This window comes from Fukomys damarensis, unplaced genomic scaffold (assembly GCF_012274545.1).
Source record: "Fukomys damarensis isolate Sample0158 unplaced genomic scaffold, DMR_v1.0_HiC HiC_scaffold_11, whole genome shotgun sequence".
NCBI classification, from domain to species: domain Eukaryota; kingdom Metazoa; phylum Chordata; class Mammalia; order Rodentia; family Bathyergidae; genus Fukomys; species Fukomys damarensis.
The window spans coordinates 25280073-25302694 of NW_022900923.1; the positions used below are offsets into that span (position 1 = coordinate 25280073).

Here is a 22622-nt window from a genome sequence, read left to right on the forward strand (position 1 = left end):
GTACTGGGGATTGAACTCAGGACCACTGGGCTAAATCCCCAGCCCTTGTTTCATTTTTTGAGACAGGGTCTTGCTATATAATTCAGGCTGGCCTTGAACTTACTATATAGCCCAAGCTGAAGCTGGCCTCAGATTTGCCATGACCCTCCTGCCTCAGCTTCCTGAGTGCTGGGATTACAATCATGTGCCATCATGCCTGACTGTTTCTAAAGCTTTTTAATTACTTTTATTCAAAGTGCCAAGCATGCCAAAGTGCCATACCTTGAGCTATGGTTTTCTGACCTCCAACATCATCGTTTAGTAATTCTCCATTTAGCCTAAAAATGTTTAGAGGATCTTTCACCTGTGATCCCATTACACCTATAATTAATTTTTTATACTACATTGAAATTGTTTATAATAATTACTAAAATAACTTTATTATGTGCCTGCCTATTCCAGCAGGCTTTGAGGTGTCTTGACTTATTCAATAGGTGTTTACTAAGACCTGGCTTATATCTTATTTATCTTTATAACCTCAGCATCTAGCAAAGTTATATATATATATACATTTTCTTCTTCTTTGTTTTCACTTTTGTTACTTTTTATAAGAGAATATACTATAGAGATGCCATGCTGATAGCCAAGAATGGGGTTGGGGTGACTGTACACGTTCATCACCCTGGGCATTTTCATTGACGTGTTTCAGTGTAATCTTGACAACTCAACAGAGCTGTATTTATATTTTTGTAGTTGGAAAAACAGATTTGAAAGGCTAGCCACCCTCTCCCCAAGACACGTAGCTGGAAAGGAAGATCTTTCTCTACCCATCCCAAACACCCACATCTCTTTTTTCTTACCTTTTCTCTTTCCTTTCCTTTATTCTTTTTTCCTTTTCTTTTTGTTTTGTTTTTTCAGTCTGAGAATCAAACTCAGGCCTTATAGGCTAGACAGGCACTGAGGTGCACCCCTAAGACTCCTAAGACTCATCTTTTCTACACTAAAAAAAAAGAGAGAGAGATTTGGTTTCCTTCTTTGCTTCAAGAAGGTATTTTTCACTTTCAGCAAGTTTTAGGACAAGAAGTCAATTTTTTTTGTGGGGGGGGGCGGGTACCAGGGATCAAACTCAGGACCTTGTGTTTGCAAGGCAGGTAGCGGAACCACTGAACTAAATCCTCGGCCCCTGGAAGTCTATTTTAGAATGGACAAACTATCAAGAAAAAAGTGGGTTACAGTTTAGCTAGGTGGTACCGTGTCTGCCTTTCAAGTGCAAAAACAAGAACCTGAGTTCAATCCCCAGTACCAAAAAGAAAAAAGAAAAAAGTTGTGTTTCTCCCTCAACTACATATAGCTTCAGGTGAGAATTTTTACGACTCTTGTTTTTTTTTTTTAATTTTCTTTTTCTGTGTGTGTGAGACAGGGCTTCACTATGTAGCCTAGACAGTCCTTAACCTCACAGTGATCCTTCTGCTTGCCTCATCCTCCCAAGTACTGGGATTATAAGCATGTGCCACCATGACTGGCAACCTTTTTATTTTAACAACTCTTTATTTTTAAATGGGGCTTTACTTTACATACAGCAGCCCAACCCCAGCACACACTTCCTTTGTCCTCTTGTTATCTGTGCCAACCACAGCAAAGATGACATGGCCCGAGAGGTGCCAACTCTGGACACATCCCCTGGAGCCCAAGACCTTGCCCTGTGTCCATTCCCGTCACCAAGAGCTGTGCCAGGTGGGCAGTGGCACCACAGCAGACACAGGTGCTGGGGGCTTTGTGCTGACCCAAGTGTGGGAGACGAGGCTAACATCTGCCCGGGCTTGCGGCAACAACTCTTTTTAAAACAAACCTCTTACACTGGTCAGAAAGGGCCTAGGTTGCTAAAGTCAGAACTGCACTCATTATGTCTTTGGCGGGGGGCAGTAGGGATCAAACTCAGGACCTTGGGATTGAGGCAGGCGGCGGTACCACTGAGCTAAATCTCTGGCCGTCATTATTGTCTTTTTAACAGTGTTTGAGAGAATAAGTACACACGACTGATTTTGTGTGATGACAGTTATTATAAAAGGCAAGAAAAAATGAAGTGTCCGGTTTTCTGATATGCATGTTCCATCATGCCAATTATATTGGTTCCATCCCCTCAAAGTGAAGACCTCTCACAGTGTGTCGTGACCAGGAGGGAGCAAAACCGCAGTGGGGGTTCTCTCTGAAAAGCCATTTCAGAAAAGCTCTCATCCTTGTGCCCAGAGAAAAGAGCTATAAAATTCTCTTGCGATTCCACTTTGACCCACTCTGGGCCTCAACTTGTGGTAAAAATAATTTGATAAGAGTTCCTTCCTTTTATGCAGTTTGGTAAACTAAATGCTAAGGGGATTGGCTAAATTATATTCATTAGGTAAAATATATCTAGCCAGTATAGTAATAGGTTATCTAATAATGTGGAGATATGCCCAGTTTAGGCTAAGTGGAAAAATACTATGAAACTATGACATGACTATATTTACCTAACTAATATACTCTGAAAAAATAAGATAACTGTATTTGTGAATAGAAAAATATTAAACTCTACAAAAAGAATCATCTTCAGGGTTTTTTTGTTTTGTTTTGTTTTGTTCTGAGGTTTTTTTTTTTGTTTTTTTTTTTCTGGTACGAGGGTTCCAACTCGGGTCCTTGTGCTTGCGAGGCAGGTGCCAGAACCACTGAGCTAAATCTCCAGCCCAAGGGTTTGTTTTTTTTTTTTAATTCTGTGTACTTTCTAAAATGATCTATATAATTTTAGTAGTAGGAAAAGAAAACAAGTATTTTTAGTGTTTTAAATATATCATGGGCCCAAGGTGAGGGATCTGCACCCAAAAGAATTAGAATTAAGGCAGTGACCTGGGGTTAAGTATGAGAATGACAAGCATGGAATGTGGGCTGGTCATTCTCCCCTGAGGTAGCCAGTGGTTGGATGTGGTCTCAGGGCTCACTGAGGACGAGGCAATGCAGTACAGCCTGCCCAGGGAACTGACATGACACCCACTTCTATGAGCACCTAGCCCCAAACATTCAGTCACAGAGAACCGTGCAAGTTCTTTCTTTGCATTTTTCTAGTGACTTCCTAATAATTAATACAATGCCTTTAGCCATGAAGTGAGACCTAGGGATCCTGTGGAGGTAGATTGGAGTACAAAACTAGGGAAGGGAATAAAGTCCTCAAAGAGAATCATTAACACTTTAACCCTACCATTTGGGGTGTCTCTGTGATAACTATGACAATGGCTCCAGATGGCTTCACCGGGTCCATTGTAATTGGGCTGCAGACTTATACCTGCAGAGCCAGGCAGGGATCTGAAAGGCCTGAAGTATACTGGGGAGCACCAGGCCTCTTAACAGGGCAGCCACTGTTATTTCCTACTACAAAGAAATGTAGCCCAGGCATTGTTAGATGCCCTGGCTTTTCCACCAGTCACTTTTTTAATATAAAAAAATTATAACATTACAAAAGTCAAACATAACACATTTAGAAGTCCTCCCTTTTTAGTCTATGGTGTCCCTCAGGATATTTAAGAATTCCAAAAAGACCATAGATCCAAGGACATTTTCTGGGCAATTCCACCTCTGCCCAGAAACTCTACCATTAGTGCCATTCCTGTAGGCATTTTATAAGAAGAAACAAACTTCTGTTTCCTTTCTTGAAGGGAGAGATAATTAATCACCCATTAGCACCCCAGTCTGAGGGAAGCTGATGGATGAGGCAGCAATTCCCCAGCAAGGTCTGATGAATGTGGCGGGGTAAAGGCGAAGGTGTAAGTGGAAGCCGTACCCACTAAAGCCAATAGACAGTGTGAAGTTCACTGAAGAAAAGGAACCCTGGGTTTCATGTATCAGCCAAGATCTGCCTGAGAGTACAGCCCACTCCCTAGAAAGAGAACACCAGGATAGGGCCAGATACCTGCTCTGAAGAATGCTGCAAGGAAGGAGAATCCTAGGGTGTTGTTCTAGTTATTCTTCCAGACCCAATTCCTTGACATCTCCTTGCCAGCCTCCCTGCCTGGCATTTATCAGTCTGTCCCCTGAACCCCCAGGTACTTCATTTTGACTCAGTCACAGCTATTATATCTTCCAACTTTAGTTCATTATCCACATACACACTTACGTCCTTTACTCAGCTACTGTAGTAGTGAAATTTCAAAACATCATGCAGCGCGGTGTAAGCTCCCGGTAAAAGCATGGATCATTTAAATGCCCGCATCACTACTTCTTTGTTTTGTTTTGGGTGTTTTGATTTGTTTTGTTTTGTTTTGTTTTTGCTACTGGGGATCAAACTCAGGACCTTGCGCTTGCAAGGCAGGTGCAGTGCCACTGAACTAAATCCCCAGACCAATCACTACTTCTTTGCACACCCGTTGTTCAGCACCTGCTCTGTGACAGGCACAGGCTAGGAAAGGAAGGGGCAATGTTATGACACTGTGGCATGAACCACATGGCCGAGTTTGTTCCCCCTTCTGCCTTGTAACTGCAGTAAAGCACGCCTTGCTCTGAGTAACAGGCCCAGTTCCACTAGATTCCTTTTCTCTGAGTACACTGTGGGTAGTGATTGCCTGTGCTGTCCTAGTTTTTAGTGTCTTTGCTTTTAAAGTCAGCTTATTTTGTAGCTCCTTATTCCAATTCTCTTTGACAAATGCCCTTTGATGTTTGTTTCCTAAATGCATCAAATTTTTGTTTTATTTTTGTTGTTTAAAGAATATAATAAGTGAAGATGAAAAGAATGTTAATAAGACTAAAATTAAATTAGGATTCTCTGGCCCTACTAACAAAAGTACAAAAGGCAGACAACTAGTACTTGGTGTTCTTGGCAGAGTAACCACAGTTCTGCCGCATTAACCCAGACTTCCTACAAGGTGTCTCCTTGTATTTTCCCACTGCATTGCCCAGCCTCCTCTCCACTTGTGCTTTGCAAGGGGACAAACCACTTAATATGATGTATTTGTGAGTCACTTTATAGATTTTTAAATCCATATGATTTAAGGAAAAATGCCCTTATAACCTTACGTGTCAGATGCTTTCAAGATCAGTGTGCCACGCACTGCAAAATGCAGTTGAGTCCCAGGGAGGACTTGTATGGCCATCTGGGGATCTGCATTTTTAAGGAGCTGCATCAGACAGCAATGCTGCTTTCCTGAGACTTTGCTTTGAGAGGCAAAGTGGCAGCCAAGCTCTTTTCCAGCTGCTGATCTTCTTCAGTATGAAACTAGCAAATTCAGGTGGGCTTAAGTCTACATTTGTTATCCCAAATATTAAGAAACTCTTAAATTACTAAGAGCTTATAAACCTAACAAATGATTATTGTCCATCAAATAGAAAATGTTAAGTTGTTCTCTCACCATTGTCCCCAAGCATCACTCTTCCTTAAAAGGGCAAAAGAGAAGTAGATAACTACTTTTTTTTCTTGGTTTTTTCTTGTTGTTGTTGTTGCTGTTGCTGTTGTTGTTTAATTTTTTGTTGTTTTTTTGTTTGGGTTTTTTGTTTGTTTATTTTTGGGGGGGGTTTTGAGACAGGGTCTCACTATGTAATTGAAACTGCCCTGGAACTCACTATGTAGCCCAGGCTGGTCTCGAACTCACAGCAATCCTCCTGCCTCAGCCTCCCGAGTGCTGGGATTACAGGTGTGCGCCACCATGCCCGGCCAGATAACTGTTTTTAAGATACAGTCTAAATGTAAAACCTCAATTGATAACTAAGAGTGTTTTGCTCATATAAGTGAGGCACACATAGCACTGGTGAATCTAGTGGAGAAATCACCAGATTCAGAAAAACAGCAAGAAAACCAAAGCCTTATTCAGAGCAGACTAAGAATTTCACAAACTGGCCAAGTGGATTAATAACTATTAACAAGATAGAGCAGTTTATAGAGCTAGGAATTGACTGAATATCATTGAAAGACTAAATGTGCATTCTTCCCCATTTTTCCCCTATCTTTTAGAGATATCAACTTTTCAGTAATTGGTCAGTATGTGGATTATCTTGTGAAAGAACAGGGAGTGAAGAATGTTTTTGGTAAGTTACCTTGAGATTTCTCTGCTTATCCCTATCTCAGTCTTTATAAAATAGAACTTACCTGGCTACTGCCCATAAAGTCATAGAATCGCTGAGTCCTGTGTTAGGATAGAGCCTGGCTAGGTTAACTAAAAGATATGAACTTGTAGACCCACCTATGTTTGATCTACAGAGCATGTCATGATCTCTTTTGGTGGTGTGCCAACTGATACGGAATTGTTTTTAATCTCCATTTGGAAATGAAAGTTGTGGCTCAGGTATACTTTTTGATCAGTCATTCAACTAAGAAGTGGTCGCATAACAGCTAAGCCCTTTTAAGTAAGAGTAAAATCTTCTTAGCCACTTAGGAAAGAGATTTGGTCTGTCTGTTTCAAAAGCTTGCAAACTGTGAGAGGAAGAAAAACTAACGTAAGTCATAAGAGGAACCTCAGGTCTACCATTTATTGCTACTCATTTCAGAGACAGTGAAGGTTGGAAAAAAAAAAAAAAAGATTTTTTAACAAATTGAGCTTTCTTTTGTATGGCATTCTGGGCTCTCAGCTCCTTGATGGGTTTTCATTTTTCTTTTCTTTTCTTTTTTCTGGTATTGGGGAGTGAACCCCGGGATCTTCACACTGAGCTACAACCCCAATCTCCAGTCTTCCTTTTATTTTTTTCATTTTGAGACAGAATCTCCCTAAGTAGCTAAGTTGCCCAGGTTGGGTTCACACTTGTGTTCCTCATACCTCAGCCTTCCACCCTGCTAGGATGACAGGCATATGCCAACACACTGAGATCAGGGTGGGTTTTCAATCTGAGGACACTAACTTGGGCCCTGGAGATGCCATAGTCACAATTAGACCAGATTAACATGAGACCCAGGCCTTATGTCAAAACCTGGATCTGATTACAGAGCTACTCTGTGCCCCCTACAACTCCTTAGAGGGCTATAGTTCTCCACAGTGAAAAGAGAAGGAGCAAGAACATTCATGACTATGACTTAAGCGTACTTGAAGTATCTCAAGATCCCAAAGAATGACATTGCTTTCTCCTTTCCCTTGTCTTCCCAGCCACCCTATTCCAGCCCAGCACTCAGTGCTTTAAGATTCAGAGAGTAGCCCTACACTTGAGGTCTCAGTGATGTACCCTAGTGCCATTGGCTTTTTCCTGCCATCGACAAGAGATGGTTGAATAGAAGAGTAAGAGGAGGGGCTGGGGATTTAGCTCATTGGTTCTGCTCCCTGCCTTACAAGCACAAGGACCCAAGTTCAATCCCCAGTACCGAAAAAAAAAAGAAGAAGAAGAAGATGAGTTTTGGAATCACATAGCTCTAGGTTCAAACTTAATTTATTTGGTGTTTCAGACATATTTTCTTCTGTTAATAAGAATAATATTTGCTCTGCTGGGTTGTGAGAATACGGGAATACATGAGTGTTGTACAAAAAGTGCTTACTTTGTGCTTGCTTATGCATTTGGGGGGATGGGGCAGTACCAGGGATTGAATTTGGGCCCTTGAACTTGTGAGGCAGATGGCGGAATCACTAAGCCAAATCCCCCACCCATGAATTATTTTTTAAAATGAGTTACCCTAGAGCATTGTCACATGTCAAATTATAGACCAAGGTAGTTTTCAATTATAGTATGCAGAGGAAATCCTGCTTATAACTTTCTCAATCTGCCGGTACTGGAGGGGGTTGATTTACCCTCTGGATGGTGTATTTGGAGATTGGCCTAAAATGTGAGTGGTTATCTCTGATGGCAAGGACAGATTTGTAATTATAGATCACAATTGGTCTTCCCACTGCTCTTGACAAAGTGAAGGCAGAGAAAAGACAGTCTGAAGTGAAAGTGGACATGTGGCATTTTCCCCACCCAGCTCTCTTTTCCAGTGGTTTTCTGGGTCCCTACCTCAGGCAGGGGTTTCTGACTTGCAGACTTGTGCTTGCAGACTTGGGGCTGAAGGGATTAAAGGCATTGGCTGGTCCCACTGACTGACTTTTTGTTTGGAACAGTGAACGGCACTACAGGAGAAGGCCTATCCCTGAGCATCTCTGAACGTCGCCAGGTTGCAGAGGAGTGGGTGACACAAGGGAGAAACAAGTGAGTGGCTCCAACCAAATAAAATACAGTATGTGAAGAAAAGGTGTAGTAGGGCCAGGGATTTAGCTCAGTGGTTCTGCCACCTGCCTCGCAAGTGCAAGGACCTGAGTTCGATCCCCGGTACCAAAAAAGAAAAGAAAGCTATAATAGTGAGGCTTTTCCCAAGTAACACAGCCTCCTGCTGCCCATCAGAGGCTGGGCTGGAGGTCGGCTACAGGGAAGATGAGCAAGATTCTGGGCGTCCTGCCTTCAGTGAGCAGGGCCCTCCTCCCTCCCCGTACTTCCTATGTGAAAGGTCAGTCAGACTGCCAGGAACGTAAGGCTCCCATTCAGAAACCGCCTCTCGTCCTTCTACAGGGTTGCCTGTCCTTGGGCTGAAGTGATAGGCAGGGATGGTGGAGGTGACTGTGGAGTGCCTAGTTCTTCCATGTATAGCTTACACTCCTTTCCTCCCCAGGGAGGGTGCCTGATGCTTGGGACAGCTATCGCTTTCCTGAGGGTCTTTGCATTTGTGTATGTACGTATATGTGTATGTGTATATGGCTTGGCATATTCTTTAAGGTTCTACCTCTTGCATACTTTGGGGACTTTCTGTATTCCCTAAACCTCTATGTAGTAGCAGATTTTTGTTATAACACCTCATTCATACCGTGGTAAAACAAACGGGACAGCAGTGTCCCATGAGCACATCTGGTTCACCACGTCTTATTTACTGTCTGTTATACTGTTATGTGTTGGCCCAGGGACATAAAGCAAGGCTCTGCCCTCAGCCTAGTTTCCATCCAATAGGGAGTCAGATCAAGAAAACTACCACTCTGGCCCTTCTAATAAATGTGTAAGTGGGGAGAAGGGAGTGCTTGGAATTTCCTCAGGTAGAGGGTGAAGACTGGAGGTAAATCCCATTATAGGCCTGAAGCAGAGGTGTCGGCCTGAAGCCCATGCCCTTCCTTGGGAATCCTTACATGGCTTCTGAGCACTTTGAATACCCTGAAATTATGTGCCAAGTTTGAGTGTATGCCCCATAAGCATTTGCAGAAGTAATCCATCAGCTTTCAGTTGTTCTGCAGTCAGATCAGGGGCCCAAGAAGATTAAGAGAGTGGGCAAAGTGAGAAAAGAAGAAGGCTAAGGATAAACATTCAGAAAGCAGTAGGAATGGAAGATAAGGGTATGAACAGGGCCAGAAAGAGCAGGATTGGAGAGGAATGAATCCTGTCATGGCAGGCAAGGAGAAGGATTACAGAAAGCAGCAGTGTGGTACAGTGACCCAGAGCAGGGATTGTAGAGCTACCCTGCCTCTGTAAAATAAGGATGATACCAATGCCTGTTTTAGTTGGGTGTGGTCATGAATGGCTGTAATGCCAACCCTCTGGGAGGCTGAGGCAGGAGAATCAAAAGTTTGAGCCCATCCTGGGCAACTTAGCAATTTAGTGAGATCTCGTTTCAAAAATAAAAGAGAACTGGGGGGTGTAGCTCAGTGTGAAGGTCCTGGGTTCAATTTCCGGTACTGCAAAAAGAAGAAGAAAATAAAAAGCCTGTTTTTATGGGGTTGTGGAAAAGACTGTAACAGTGCCTGATATATAACACAAGATGCTACATAAGAACTTCCAACTGTTTGTAGTGGACGTTGAGTTTGATATCACATTAATTACAATAATTATTTGATGCCCTAAAAGTCAGTAGATGGAAAATTTAAAGAGACCACTCAGTTTGACACAAAGAAGTCATCCTTGACCTGAGGGAAAGAGGACCTGGACAGTTACTGCAGAGAAACCAGACTGCGTGAGCTGCAGACAGACAGTAGGGGCCAAGAGGGTGACTTATGCTCACAGACAGATCTCTGGTGAAGGAAAGGAGAGATGGAGTAGTAGATTAGGGAAGAACAGGCATCTTTTCAAGTGAGCAAATCTTGAGCATGTCTGTGCACTGAGAGGACTCTGGCTTGGGAGAAGATGTTAAAGATACAGAAAAAGCGGTGTCTCTATACCTTTGGGGGAAGGTGTCAGAGGAGTGACTGAAAGAAAATAAAGTAGCTGTAGACATAGCTGAGAAATGTGGGAAAGTATGGACCTGTTGGGGTGCAATTGAGCACAGAGAAGAGAGGAGGAAAGGCAAGGGACCCATGTGTGAAAACGTCCTTATTTATGGTATTTGAGAAGCCAGGATGTCTGCCCTGTATGATTTATTGGGTGGAGTTTTGAGTTTGACTGGAACAAGTCTTGGGATTTGGAGCAGCCTCTGTGAGCATGGGAAAGGGAAGTGAAAAGTGCCACACTGGCCAGGAGGCTTGGGAAGCCTCCTTCTCCTGCGCTGGAAGTCACTGGAAAGCTTGTGTTGCAGCCCAAGGCAGTCTTCCCTGTTGTGCCTGGAAGTCCTGGGAGAGCAGAGGAGCAAGTGGGTGACAGCTTAGCAGAACCATGACAAAGAGGTGGTGAGAGATTAAAGGAGGCCGCACAGCAAAGCTGCTGGTGACAGCAAAATAGGCTGCCAGCCTTCCTTTCCCCTCCCAGAAGCCTTCCCTTGGAAATGGAAACCTGCTCACGTCGCTTCCCAGCTAGGCCTCATTTATCTGAGACACAGCATACCGAGAATCACTGGACCACCCACTGCCTGGGCGTGGATGGGAATGTGGTGTCCCCTTCGCAGGAGAGCAGTGCGAGGCATTTGGAGCCCCTTACATGGCTTCTGAGCACTGTGATCGGACTTGTGGACTTGGTCTGCTGTTGTAGGACTAACTGTGCTACGTGGAGCCCCCCACAGATGAACACTGAGGACACAGAGCAAAACGCCCTGAGAAAAGAATTCTGAGGAGTTAAAAGATAGGGAACAGCTTGTGTTTTATTGTTGTTGTTTTGTTTTGTTTTGTTTCTGTGAGGGTGCTGAGGATTAAACCCAGAGCCTCACATGCTGGGGGAGTGCTATAGCACTGAGTTACATCTCCAACCCAGAAAATAGCTTTTATAGTGAATTCATCTCTCCTATGACTAGTTCCTGGTTCTACTCTTTGAGCTGCCTATTCAGTTTTCTCTTCAGCCAAAAATATTTCAGCATTTTACCTACTGTCATGTTCACAGCACCATCAAATACAAGGCTAAAACAATAGTTGATCAATATAAGTACTGAAGTACTAATTGATCAGTCATTTTCAAAATTCTACTGTTTGGTTGAGCCTTAAATTTTATTCTCTGGACGTTTTTTTTTAATGCTCAAGATTTCTGTCTTTACTATTTTAATAGCTTTTGATGGTTCCATTCTTTTTTGTGTTTTGTTTTATTTGTGGTACTCGGGAGTGAACTCAGGACCTTCACGCTGAGCTATAGCCCCATCCCTTTTTATTTTGTATTTTGAGACAGAGTCTTTCTGAGTTGCTAAATTGCCCAGGCCAAACTCAAACTTGGAATCCTGGGGCCTCTGTTTCCTAGAGTTTGTTTGTTTGTTTGATTGTTTTATACTGGGAATCAGACTCCAGACCTTGTGCTTGTGAGGCAGGTGGTGGAACCACTGAGCTAAATCCTGGCCGTTTGCTAGAGTATTAACAAAAGTTACATTAGTTACAACATTTCCCCTTCCTCCACCCCTCACTGTTGCATTTAAATCCTCTTAATTCAAAGTTACTATTTCCGGGTGCTGTGTTGCCAGGGCTGTTTGTAAGTACAGCTTTAGATTTCTCTTCCAGCCAACCCTAGGGAACGTTCCTGTGGCACAGTGAGGTCCTAGGTTTTACAGTGGCTGTGAGGAAGGGAAGCTGTGAGATCAGAGCTACTGCCTACTAAAGTAACAGCTGGTGGTTGAGCCTTCCTTTGTGCATGTGAAGGGAACACAAGTAATTAGCTCCCCTCGGTCCTCAGTGCACTAAGAGATTGAGGTCAGCCTCTACTGGAGAATTTCTCTTTTTCCTTTGTAGTTTGCCTCATTTATTTTGTTGTTGTTTTGTTTTGTTTTGTTTGCAGTACCAGGGATTGAGCTGAGGACCTTGCTCTTGTCAGGTAGGTGTGGTACCACTGAGCTACACCCCCAACCCCGTTTGCCTCATTTTTTCACTTTTTTTCCCCCTTTGGCTTTTTTGAAATAGGGTCTTACTATATAGTTCATGCTGGCCTTGAACTTACATGTAGCCCAGGCTGTCCTTGAACTCAACAGCAATCCTCCTAGTACTGGGAGCTGGGACTACAGGCATGCACCACCACATCCGACCTCACTTCTTTTCAATAGGAATCAGACTCTTTTTTTTTTTCTTTCCTCCTTGTAAAAAGAATAGAAAACATCTTAAAGAGAGAATTGAATGATTCTTGACTTTTTTTTTTGGTACCTGGAATTGAACTCCGGATTTTACGCTTGCAAGGCAGGCAAGGTGCCACTGAGCTAAATCCCTGTCCCATCTTGACGTTTTTAATAAAGATGTAGTTAAATTTATCTCACCAACTTGAGTCCTAGTCTTGAACTATTTTTTAGTTTTCTCTTAGTCTTGAATTTCATAAGCCTCAGTTTTTCTTATCTGTAAAATGGGCACCCACATCTACCTTCTCTACCTCATAGTTTTTTGTGCCAGTTATGTATAGAAAAACAACCTGAGGGCCCGGGATTTAGCTCAGTTGTTCTGCCGCCTGACTTGAAAGCACAAGGACCTGAGTCTGATCCCTGGTATCAAAAAAAAAAAAGAAAGAAAGAAAGAAGAAAAAGAAAAACAACTTGAAAATCTATATTGTCTTGGAGAAGATATAAAAAGCTATTCTGAAAAATAAAAATAAAAAGCTATCTGCTCTTGTTAGAACAGCCCTCAGGTGTGTATTCAGAATCTTCTCTGCTGGAAGCTGAGCGAACTTGCACCCTTCTGCCTGCCTGGAGATCCTGTGTCACTTGCTTCAGGCCCTTTGCCATACTTCTAACTCCTATCCTTTCCTTGACATGAAGCTTTGGACTGAAAGAATTCTGTCTCCAGGTGTTGAGAGAAGTGCGTATAAATTTGGATAGCAGATTCTATCCTGATAGAATTGCCTTGCTGTGGTTGTTTTGTATGTCTATTTGTTTGTTTGATTACGGTGCTGGAGATTGAACCCACAATCTCATGAATGCAGGCAAGCGTATTGCCACTGAGCTACATTCACAGTCCTTTTTGCTTTATTTTGAGATAGGATCTCACTGTTGTGCCCAGGCTGGCCTCAGATGTGATCTTCTTTCTTCAGCCTCCCCAATAGCAAGGATTAAAGGCATGTGCCATCATGCCCAACTTACCGTGGTCATTTAAAATTTTTTTTTATTAAGACACGTTTTCAGTGCATAATGCTATGGTCTTGATGCACAAAAATTCTCTTTCTACCTACACTTGAGTAGGTGGCATAAATGTACTGCCAGGATACAGAAAACATTTTCCAAGTTCTTCTGATCAGGTAGTTAAAATTAATAGCAGTAGCAACTGAGGTGGGAAGAAAAAAGGCAATTTAAAATTACTTTGAGTAGTGGCCAATTTACTCACTAAATGAGGACAGGGTATTTTCTTTTGCTGATTTTTATCAGCACTAATTTAATAGCCCTCTGTCTTTTTGGGTTTTTTTGTTTTTTGTTTTTTGTCTTAGACAGGGTCTTGCTAAGTCATTAAATTGCTTGTGGCTTGAAATGTGATCTTCCTGCCTCAAGCTTCAAGAGTGCTGAGATTACAGGAAAGAACCACCAAACACAGTGATAATCTTTTTACTACTCTTTGATTTTATTGTGATTTTTGGTGTTATTAAATATTTTTCATTTTCCAAAAAAGATCACAATAAGACCTTTGAATTAGATTAATTTATAATAGATCACTGCAGAACAGTTTTGAGATTGAAATTAATGAAGTATTAATTAACTGCTAAAACCAACCTAAACATGGACAGTGCAGCCGAAACTTCAAGGGACCTGTCAATGTTTTCTCTTTTGTAGGTTGGACCAGGTGGTGATTCATGTAGGAGCACTGAGTTTGAAGGAGTCACAAGAACTGGTATGTGTGCAGATCGATCTGGGAGAAGCCACAGAGACCCTCCACTTTTAGCTGAAGTTAGTATTAGCACCATATCTGGCATGTGTGATGCTCTGCTGGAGGAGGGGAGGTGTGGGGCCTCAGGAAGCCACCTTCTAGAGGAAGCACTGAGCCATAGAGGCTGGGCCCATGGCGACACCACGTTAGACCAGAAGACCAAGGGATCTTCCTCTGAAGAAAGTAAGGATGAGTGTGAATGAGACAAACCACAAGGGAAGATATATTTCTACACTGATGAGGCTGGAATCAGAACTTGGAGACTTTATTTCCTCACACTTGATTTGCTCTTTCAACTGCATAGCGTGGTATAGAGAATCTTTTTTCTCTTTTCAATTGCTTTCTTTTCTGATGTGTGATATGCATTTTTACTTTGGGGGGTACCGGGGTTCGAACTTGGGTCCTTGCGATTGTGAGGCAGGTGTCAGCACCACTGAGCTAAGTCCCAGGCCCTTATGCATTTTTTCTTTCTGGTACCGGGGAACAAACTTGGGTCCTGGCACTTGCAAGGCAGGCGCCGGAACCACTGAGCTAAATCCCCAGCCCCCTTATGCATTTTAAAAATATTGTCATATCAACATATGAAAAATCCTGTCATCCTCTGGGTTGTGTATAGAGGTAATCTTGGAGATAACTTTCTGGTGTAGGGATAATCTGGAATCAGGACAGCCTTCCTGAGGAGACACTAATACTGGTGACTGCTTATCTCTAACTCTCCACTAGATGATGCTTGAATAGGCACTGCTATCTACCCTCTCTTCGGTACTTTTTTCTGTCAAGTTTATTGGTACATTTTAAGTACACGATACAGTTGCATTCATCATTGGGATTCTTGGGTATTTTCCCTTCCTTTCAGCTAATGGTGGTACTGAAAGTATAAAAAGTATAACCAATGTCCTGGTTGGTCTTTGAACTATATCCCAAACTTCAAAGTTCTCTCTTTAAGTTTCTAATTTACTTTTCTTTTTTTTTTTTTTTTTTTTTTTTTTTTTTTTTTTTTTTTTTTTTTTTTTTTACTACTGGGGCTCAAACTCAGGGCCACTGAGCTAAATCCCCAGACCTTTTTTATTTTTGTAAAGCCTGGCTATACGGTTCAGGCTGGCCTCGAACTGGTAATAATCATCCTGCCTCAGCCTCCCGAGTGCTGGGATTACAGGCTTGTGCCACTATGCCCGGTTCTAATTTACTCTGTTACAGAAGGTTAATCATATCTATTAGATGCAGATAGTACAAATTAAAGTCTCAACAGGAAGTCCCTTTCTTCTGAGTGGTGAAGCAGATTCAGAAGCAGCCAAGTATCTGCTGAGGCCCTGCTGTGTGCCCAGCTCTATGACTGACCTGGACACAAAGGTGAAGAAGATGGAAGCCCCACTCTCAGGGGACTCACACTCCATTTGGAGGACAGTCACCACGTACAGCTGTCCTACAGTATGACACAGGCTTAGGTGCTCTACTTGAGCTAGATTAAAATATTATGAGTGCCCAGCAAGAGGAAATGTTAATTTTTTCCTAAGGGAATCTGAGAAAACATCAGAACCATGGTGCACTGTATCTCTTGTGATATGTATAATTTTTTCTTTTCTCAGCTGCCTTCCCAGTCTACTACTAGATAAGAAAGGTAATATCATCCAGTAGGCTGAGCAATAGAAGAGAAATTATACCTGCAAGATTCTCTACTCAGTTGTAACTTCAACAAACCACACATTTCCTTAGCAAGGTTTTTTGCACTGACACACTCCAAAGAAGTATTAAGATTAAGTGCATGGCTTTTCTCCACTAGGGATCTCTACTTTGCAACCTGTGATTTTCCTGGCAGTGGCATCATCATTAATTTGCCCAATTTTTCCACTCTCTAGTGGTACTCTGATATCTAAGCTGCAGATGACTATAATAAATCACTTAATATAGTATGTTCTTCTTGTAAAGGCCCAACATGCAGCAGAAATAGGAGCTGATGGCATTGCTGTCATTGCACCTTTCTTTTTCAAGCCATGGAACAAAGGTAAGTAGATGGGTCTAAATGTACAGTTGTTCGCATTACCTACCTCTTGCTTCCATTCAGAGTGATTATATTTAATACGTGAAGTCATACAGGCTGGAAGTTGCAATGTATAGTGATTCTGTAGAATATTTCTTCCCCCTAGATCCATAATAGAGATTGCTTTAATTCTTCTGCCAGTACTCTGACTGGATCATCTATTGAGCCCCATGTGGTAGGTGCTATCCAGCCAATCATATACATAACAGAATCACATGGAACTGTTTTTCTCAAAAGAGGGGCGTATAAAAGAATGGCATTTTGAAACGCATGTCCTTTTGAGAGCTGATAAATAATGACAAATTTGAAAAGAGACTTAGCAGAAATGTTCTTTGTCTTCCAAAACATCAGAACTTTCTCCTCCAGTTCCTTCTCCGAGGAAACTATTTATGTATCTGAGTATACCTAGACTTTAGGGGGGTGTAGGGGGGATCAAACTCAGGTCCTTGCAAACTCAGGTCCTTGTACTGCGAGGCAGGTGGCAGCACCACTGAGCTAAATCCCCAGCCTGCAAGACTTTTTAATCCTTATTGATTAGCAATAAAAGAAATACAGGGCCAAGGATTTAGCTCAGTGATTCTACTGCCTGCCTGAGTTCAATCCCCGGTACCAAAAAGAAAGAAATTCAAAGCTTAAAAGGATAAAAACAGGTGTTATTTGTATACATGATTAAATATGACCATATCTAAGCGTATAATAGTTCAAAATCATGAAATATCACCTATTCTTGATAGATACAAAGTTTGTTAATGTTGATAAGTAATTTAAATATTGCTAATTTGAGAATTTAGAATGAATATTTTAAGTCTATTCTTTTTTGTTTGTTTTTGTTTTTTGATACTGGGGATCGAACTCAGGACCTTGCGCTTGCGAGGCAGGCGGCGGAACCACTGAGATAAATCCCCAGCCCAAAAGTCTTTTCATGTGGTGGTTTTTTTTTTTTGGTGGGGGGAGACTAGGGATCGAACTCCAGCAAGGCAGGCACCTGAACCACTGAGCTAAATCCCTGGCTTTCGTGTGGTTTTACACATTTTTATGTAAGCAGAACTTCTAAAAGGCAAATAATGAATTATACATAATAATTTTATCTGAAATATTTATCACAGACTAAGCACAGTATTGAGAAATAGTACATAAAATTCTCTTTCCTACTGTTCACTTGCATCCAAAGTTTAAGCAGTTTGCCTGATTTATTCATCATCTATAGTAATTTGCTCTTGGAGCTCATCTGGGAGGATGCAGGGAGTCACTCTTCCTCAGTAAAGAGTAGGCTCTGGTCTGTCTGGAATTCTCCTAGAAGTGAAAAGCACCAAACTGGCTGAATTTTTGTAAAACGTGCCACCAGTCTTATAATTTCTTTATTGAAGCAAATGTTTATATTTTTGTTATAATTTTCTCAGTAACAACTGTATTATTTTGATTCTTGTGCAGTCTCTGCTGCATGCAGCCCTCTACGTTCAGAGGAAAAGAGTCCTGTCTGATTTAGCTCAGTGCACCCCACCTGCCTTGCAAGCACAAGGTCCTGAGTAGATCCCCAATACCAAAAATAAAGCATGAGATGACTGATTCCTACAATATGGGAAAGTGTGCACCTATTTTTTTTCACTTTTTTGGAGGAGCAGGATTGGCTAAAGATTGAATCTGGGGCCTTGGGTATGCTAAGTATATGTTCTACCACTGAGCTATTCTCCCAGCCTTGATTTTTTTAAAGGTAGTTTAATATAGTACGAAAATAAACATCACATTTTGGCATTTCCACTGAAAGGAAAATAAAACCTTAAATGAAATGGTTGAAAAGACTTTGCAGTAGTGATATCAAGAATGGTGAAGCGAGGTCCCAAGTTCAATCCCTGGTACCAAGGAAAAAAAAAAAAAAAAAAAAGAATAGTGAAAATAGTCAAGAATTTTCAGCTTCTGAGGCAAATGGTTCCATTTCATCAGATAATACATTTTTTATCAAGGAAAGCCACTGTTTTACACTTTTGCACACCATGATTTTTCCTCCTGTTCTTTCAGATATCCTGATTAATTTTCTAAGGGAAGTGGCTGCTGCTGCCCCTACATTGCCATTTTATTACTATCACATTCCTGCCTTGACAGGGGTAAAAAGTAAGTAATGCTTTTCTTTATATTTTGGTCCCCGGGATCACTTGCAAGGCAGGTGGCGGAACCACTGAGCTAAATCCCTGGCCCTAGAATGCTTCTCTTGATCTTTCCTCCTGACTCCCCGCATCTTACACTCTTTCACTAAGAACCACCCCCACTCCACCCACCCTGTCCTACAAACGCACAACACTATTTATGAGACAGGCCCTGAGGTTTAGCTCAGTGGTTCCACCACCTGCCTCGAAAGTGCAAGGTCCCGAGTTCAATCCCCAGTACCAAAAACAAAACAAACAAACTATTGATGAGACAGTTCCAGTTGCTTCAAAATATCCCAGCCCTTACCAGCCATTTACATCACCTTATGGTGGAAGTTCGTAAGTACAAAGAAGGGTTGACCTCAAGGCACTTAAAGCACACACTCGCACAGCCCTCTGATTATTCTCTGAGAAGACACACAGTCACAATCCTGTTGAGGACAGGACAGTGTCTACCTTGTATCTACTGTATTCTCAGTGCTCGGGAAGGTACTCTGATCTTTTCTGGCTTTTCTTCTAGCTTTTATTCTAGTATTAGTATACTTCCCTAGTGAGATGATTTTTTTACATTTAGATGAAATTTCTTAGATTGTGGGGGGTGTTTTTTGAGATAGAGTCTCACTGTTAGTTCAGGCTGGCCTTGAATTTACTATGTAGCCTAAGCCGACCTGGAACTCATTGGCAATCCTCCTGCCTCATCCTCCCGAGTGCTGGGATTATAGGTGTGCACTACCACACCTGGCTCTTAGATTATTTTTTAAAACCCATTATTTTCATGGTGCACGCCTGTAATCCCAGTGCTCAGGAGGCTAAGACAGGAGGATCGCTGTGAGTTCGAGACCAGCCTAGACTACATAGTGAGTCCCAGGTCAGTCTCAACTACATAGTGAGAGCCTGTCTTAAAAAAAAAAACAACATTATTTTCTACATTCTATAAAAAAAAATAGAAGACTGCTTTGTAAATATCCTGAAGAAAAACAAAGTTTTTACTACTCCCTATTCCCACACCATTCAACACTTTACACCTCTGGTCACCAGAATGAAATACTTGTATGTGTGGGGATTTCTCCCTACCAACAACCACTTCTCCATTGAACACTAATTGGGTGTCCAGTAACTCAGTTCCCTTCTGACACTGTTGAATTCAAAATAGCGTTTGACCCTACAAGTTGAGGGCTCAGTCCCAGGAGACCGTCCCCACTTCAAACATCAGTCTCCAGACCCTCATGATCTGTGCTTCTAACTGGCAGTAAGTCAGTATTCCCACAACTGGGTGGGTATGGTAGCACACACCCAGGATCCCAGCACTCAGGAAGCTGAGGCATGAGGATCACCATGAGTTTGAGTCCAGTGTGAATTACAAAGCAAGACCCTGTTTCTAAATAAATAAATAACAACAACAACAAAAACCCCAGGATGCTTCTGTTGCCCAGAACATTCTAAGGGATTTAGAAATTGTCAGATGTACCTATCGCTTAAGAAATTCCAAAGGTCTTAGGAACACCACTTCAGAAACCAGAGTGAAAAACCTAATATCACAGTGGCAGTGAACCTGCAGTCAGTATATGTTCCACAGCAGGCTGTTTGTGTTATTGAAGACTATTAAAAGGTTCGCCATCTCTGAAATATCAAAACAAAAGATTCTCCTAGCTCCCCCACCTACAAGGGTCTGGGGAGCACTATCACAGGAACTGAGAGGAGAGACCAAATAAACATATACCCACTATCACAATATCCAGCTAGCGTCCTCACGAATGGAGATTCTAGGATTGTGATTTAACAGGTACCTAGGAACTATTTGGCAGGGGCAAGCGATTATGCCATCTGCTGTCAGTTCTGGCTAACAACAGCCCAAGGAGCTCAGTGCTGATGTGGGGCCGTACGTATGAGATGGTTGATGTTCTCTGCTGCTGTGTGGATTAATGGGGCATTTATTGTTTTGAACAGTTCGTGCTGAGGAGTTGTTGGATGGGATTCAGGATAAGATCCCCACCTTCCAAGGTCTGAAATTCAGTGACACGGACCTCTTAGACTTTGGGCAGTGTGTTGATCAGAATCACCAGCGACAGTTTGCTCTGCTCTTTGGGGTGGATGAAGTAAGTCACTCCCTGGTATATCCTGGCAGGGCAGTTTCTCTCCAAACCAATCATGTAGCTGTTTCTATGGTAGCATCTCTTCGCTTATGCTTTTTCATAAAAATCAATACATTCTGTCTGTTTCTCATTAGCAACTGCTGAGTGGTCTGGTGATGGGAGCAACTGGAGCAGTGGGCAGGTGAGCATGGCCCATTTTGCCGAGGATTATAAATTTAGGGTTTCTCATAAAGGCACTCATCACCAGGATAGTTATACCTCTTGCATGTCCATCCCTTTCCCATAGAAATTAACTTTTGTTCCCATACTTGTTTAGTGAAAGGGAATTAAGTAGGGCTTAACTGTGCATTAGAAACGCAGGCATCAGGGCCGAGGATTTAGCTCAGTGGTGCTGCCACCTGCCTGGCAAGCGCAAGGTCCTGAGTTCAATCCCTGGCACCAAAAAAAAAAAAGGAAAAGAAAGAAACGCAGGCATCTTATGTGAGTGCAAACATCCATTGCAGTTAGACGTGGGTCTTGAGCAAAGAATGTACAGGGCCTATAACTTATCAGAATCAGCCTATAGTGACCCTGGTGAACAGGGTCTCAGAGATGGGCATACACCATTGATGGCAGAAACTTGATTACAAATAACTTTAGCTGGTCATGGTGGCACACACCTGTAATCCCAGTACTTAGAAGGCTGAGGCAGGAGGATCACTATGAGTTTGTGGCATGTTTGGGGCCAGCCTGAGATACTATCTCAAAAACAATTGATTCCAGATAACAAAAATCCATTCTAACTAGATTATGTAAAAGAAAGTAAATTTTATTTGATTACAAAGTATTGAGAAATTAGCTGAGCGGTATGGCACAGTCCTGTAATCCCAGCTAATGGGATTGCATACTTTTGAGCCTAGTTTAGACAATTTAGAGACTTAATGAGGTCTTAGGGCCAGGGATTTAGCTCAATGGCACCACACCAGCCTCACAAGTGCAAGGTTCTGAGTTTGATCCCCGGTACCAAAACTGAGACCTTGCCTCAAAGTAAAAAAGAAATTAAAGAGGTTGGAGGTGTAGGTTAGTATGAAGGCCCTGGGTCCAATCCCCAGTACCAGAAAAAAATCTAAGTCAATAACTTTCTTTTTTAGTGCCGGGGATTGAACCCAGGGCCTTGCCACTCATGCTCTACCACTGAGCCACATGCCCAGTGCTATTTTAATTTTGAGACCAGGTCTTGCTAAGTTGCTTGGCCTGACTGAACTTGTCATTCTCCTGCCTCAGCCTCCCTTGTAGCTAGGATTATAAGCATAGACCTTGGCAGTTTTTTGGTTGGTTTTTTTGTTTTCTTTTGGTACCAGGGATGGAACTCAGGGCATTGCACTTGCAAGGCAGGCAGCAGAGCCACTGAGCTAAATCCTCAGCCCTTGGCAGTGTTTTGTTGTTGTTGTTGTTTTGTTTTGTTTGTTTGTTTTGAGCAAAGTAGAAACTAGGCCACTTTCCAGGGATTTGAGAACATGATTTATGTCAAGTCCCTGGCATATGATAAGCACTTAATAAATAGTCCTTAATTTTATTATTATGTTATTAGTCACATAGAAACCTTTTGGCAAGGGATTTAGATATTTTGTTGAGATTTGCCACTTACAGTGCTCCACGCACTGGTTTCAGCACGGTACTTTTAGCACTCGACTCAGATGGTACATTTTGTCCACAATTCTCAAACTGCACTTCTGTGTGGGACCTGGGCCAAGTATTGGCTTCAGTCAAATGAACCTCCCAACCAAATGTACCTCTTCCTTTTTTTTTAATCTTTTTTCTATTTTCTTTTTCCTTACCCCTTTGGTGTTCGCTGCCTTCCTTGTTGCACTGTTTCATATGACTGGAGACTTATAATTGAAGGCAGTCTGTGTTAGTTACTGTTCTCTCATTGCTGAGACAAAATACCCCCAACACCCAAAGTTAGAGGGGAGGGGGTTTCTTTGGCTCACAGTTCATAGAGATTTCAGTCCATCGTCTGCTGGCTCCAAGACAGGGATGGCAAACAGCCATCACAGAGGAGGAACAACAAGGTGCACAGGGTAGCAAAAGCAGCAAGAGGATTTGACAACATCTTTCTGCCCCTTTTATTTAGACTACCAGGATTAGGGCCGTGCCAAACTACACTCACATGTAGTGGTTTAGTAATTGCAAACCCTTGTCCCCAGTGTCACACATTCCAGGCTCAATTACCTCTGAGAAAGAAAGTCCTGCTTCATCTGCATGAGGT

The 22622-nt window shown here is 42.2% G+C and overlaps 1 protein-coding gene across 1 annotated transcript in view; it reads left to right on the forward strand.

The window, feature by feature from the left end:
* Npl (N-acetylneuraminate pyruvate lyase) overlaps window positions 1-22622 on the forward strand; it is a 39588-nt gene that overhangs the window by 8082 nt on the left and 8884 nt on the right. The window contains 7 exon segments of the mRNA XM_010640537.2: window positions 5945-6018; window positions 8010-8097; window positions 14009-14066; window positions 16029-16104; window positions 18157-18249; window positions 20229-20377; window positions 20509-20555. Coding sequence (XP_010638839.2) covers window positions 5945-6018; window positions 8010-8097; window positions 14009-14066; window positions 16029-16104; window positions 18157-18249; window positions 20229-20377; window positions 20509-20555 — 585 coding nt within the window.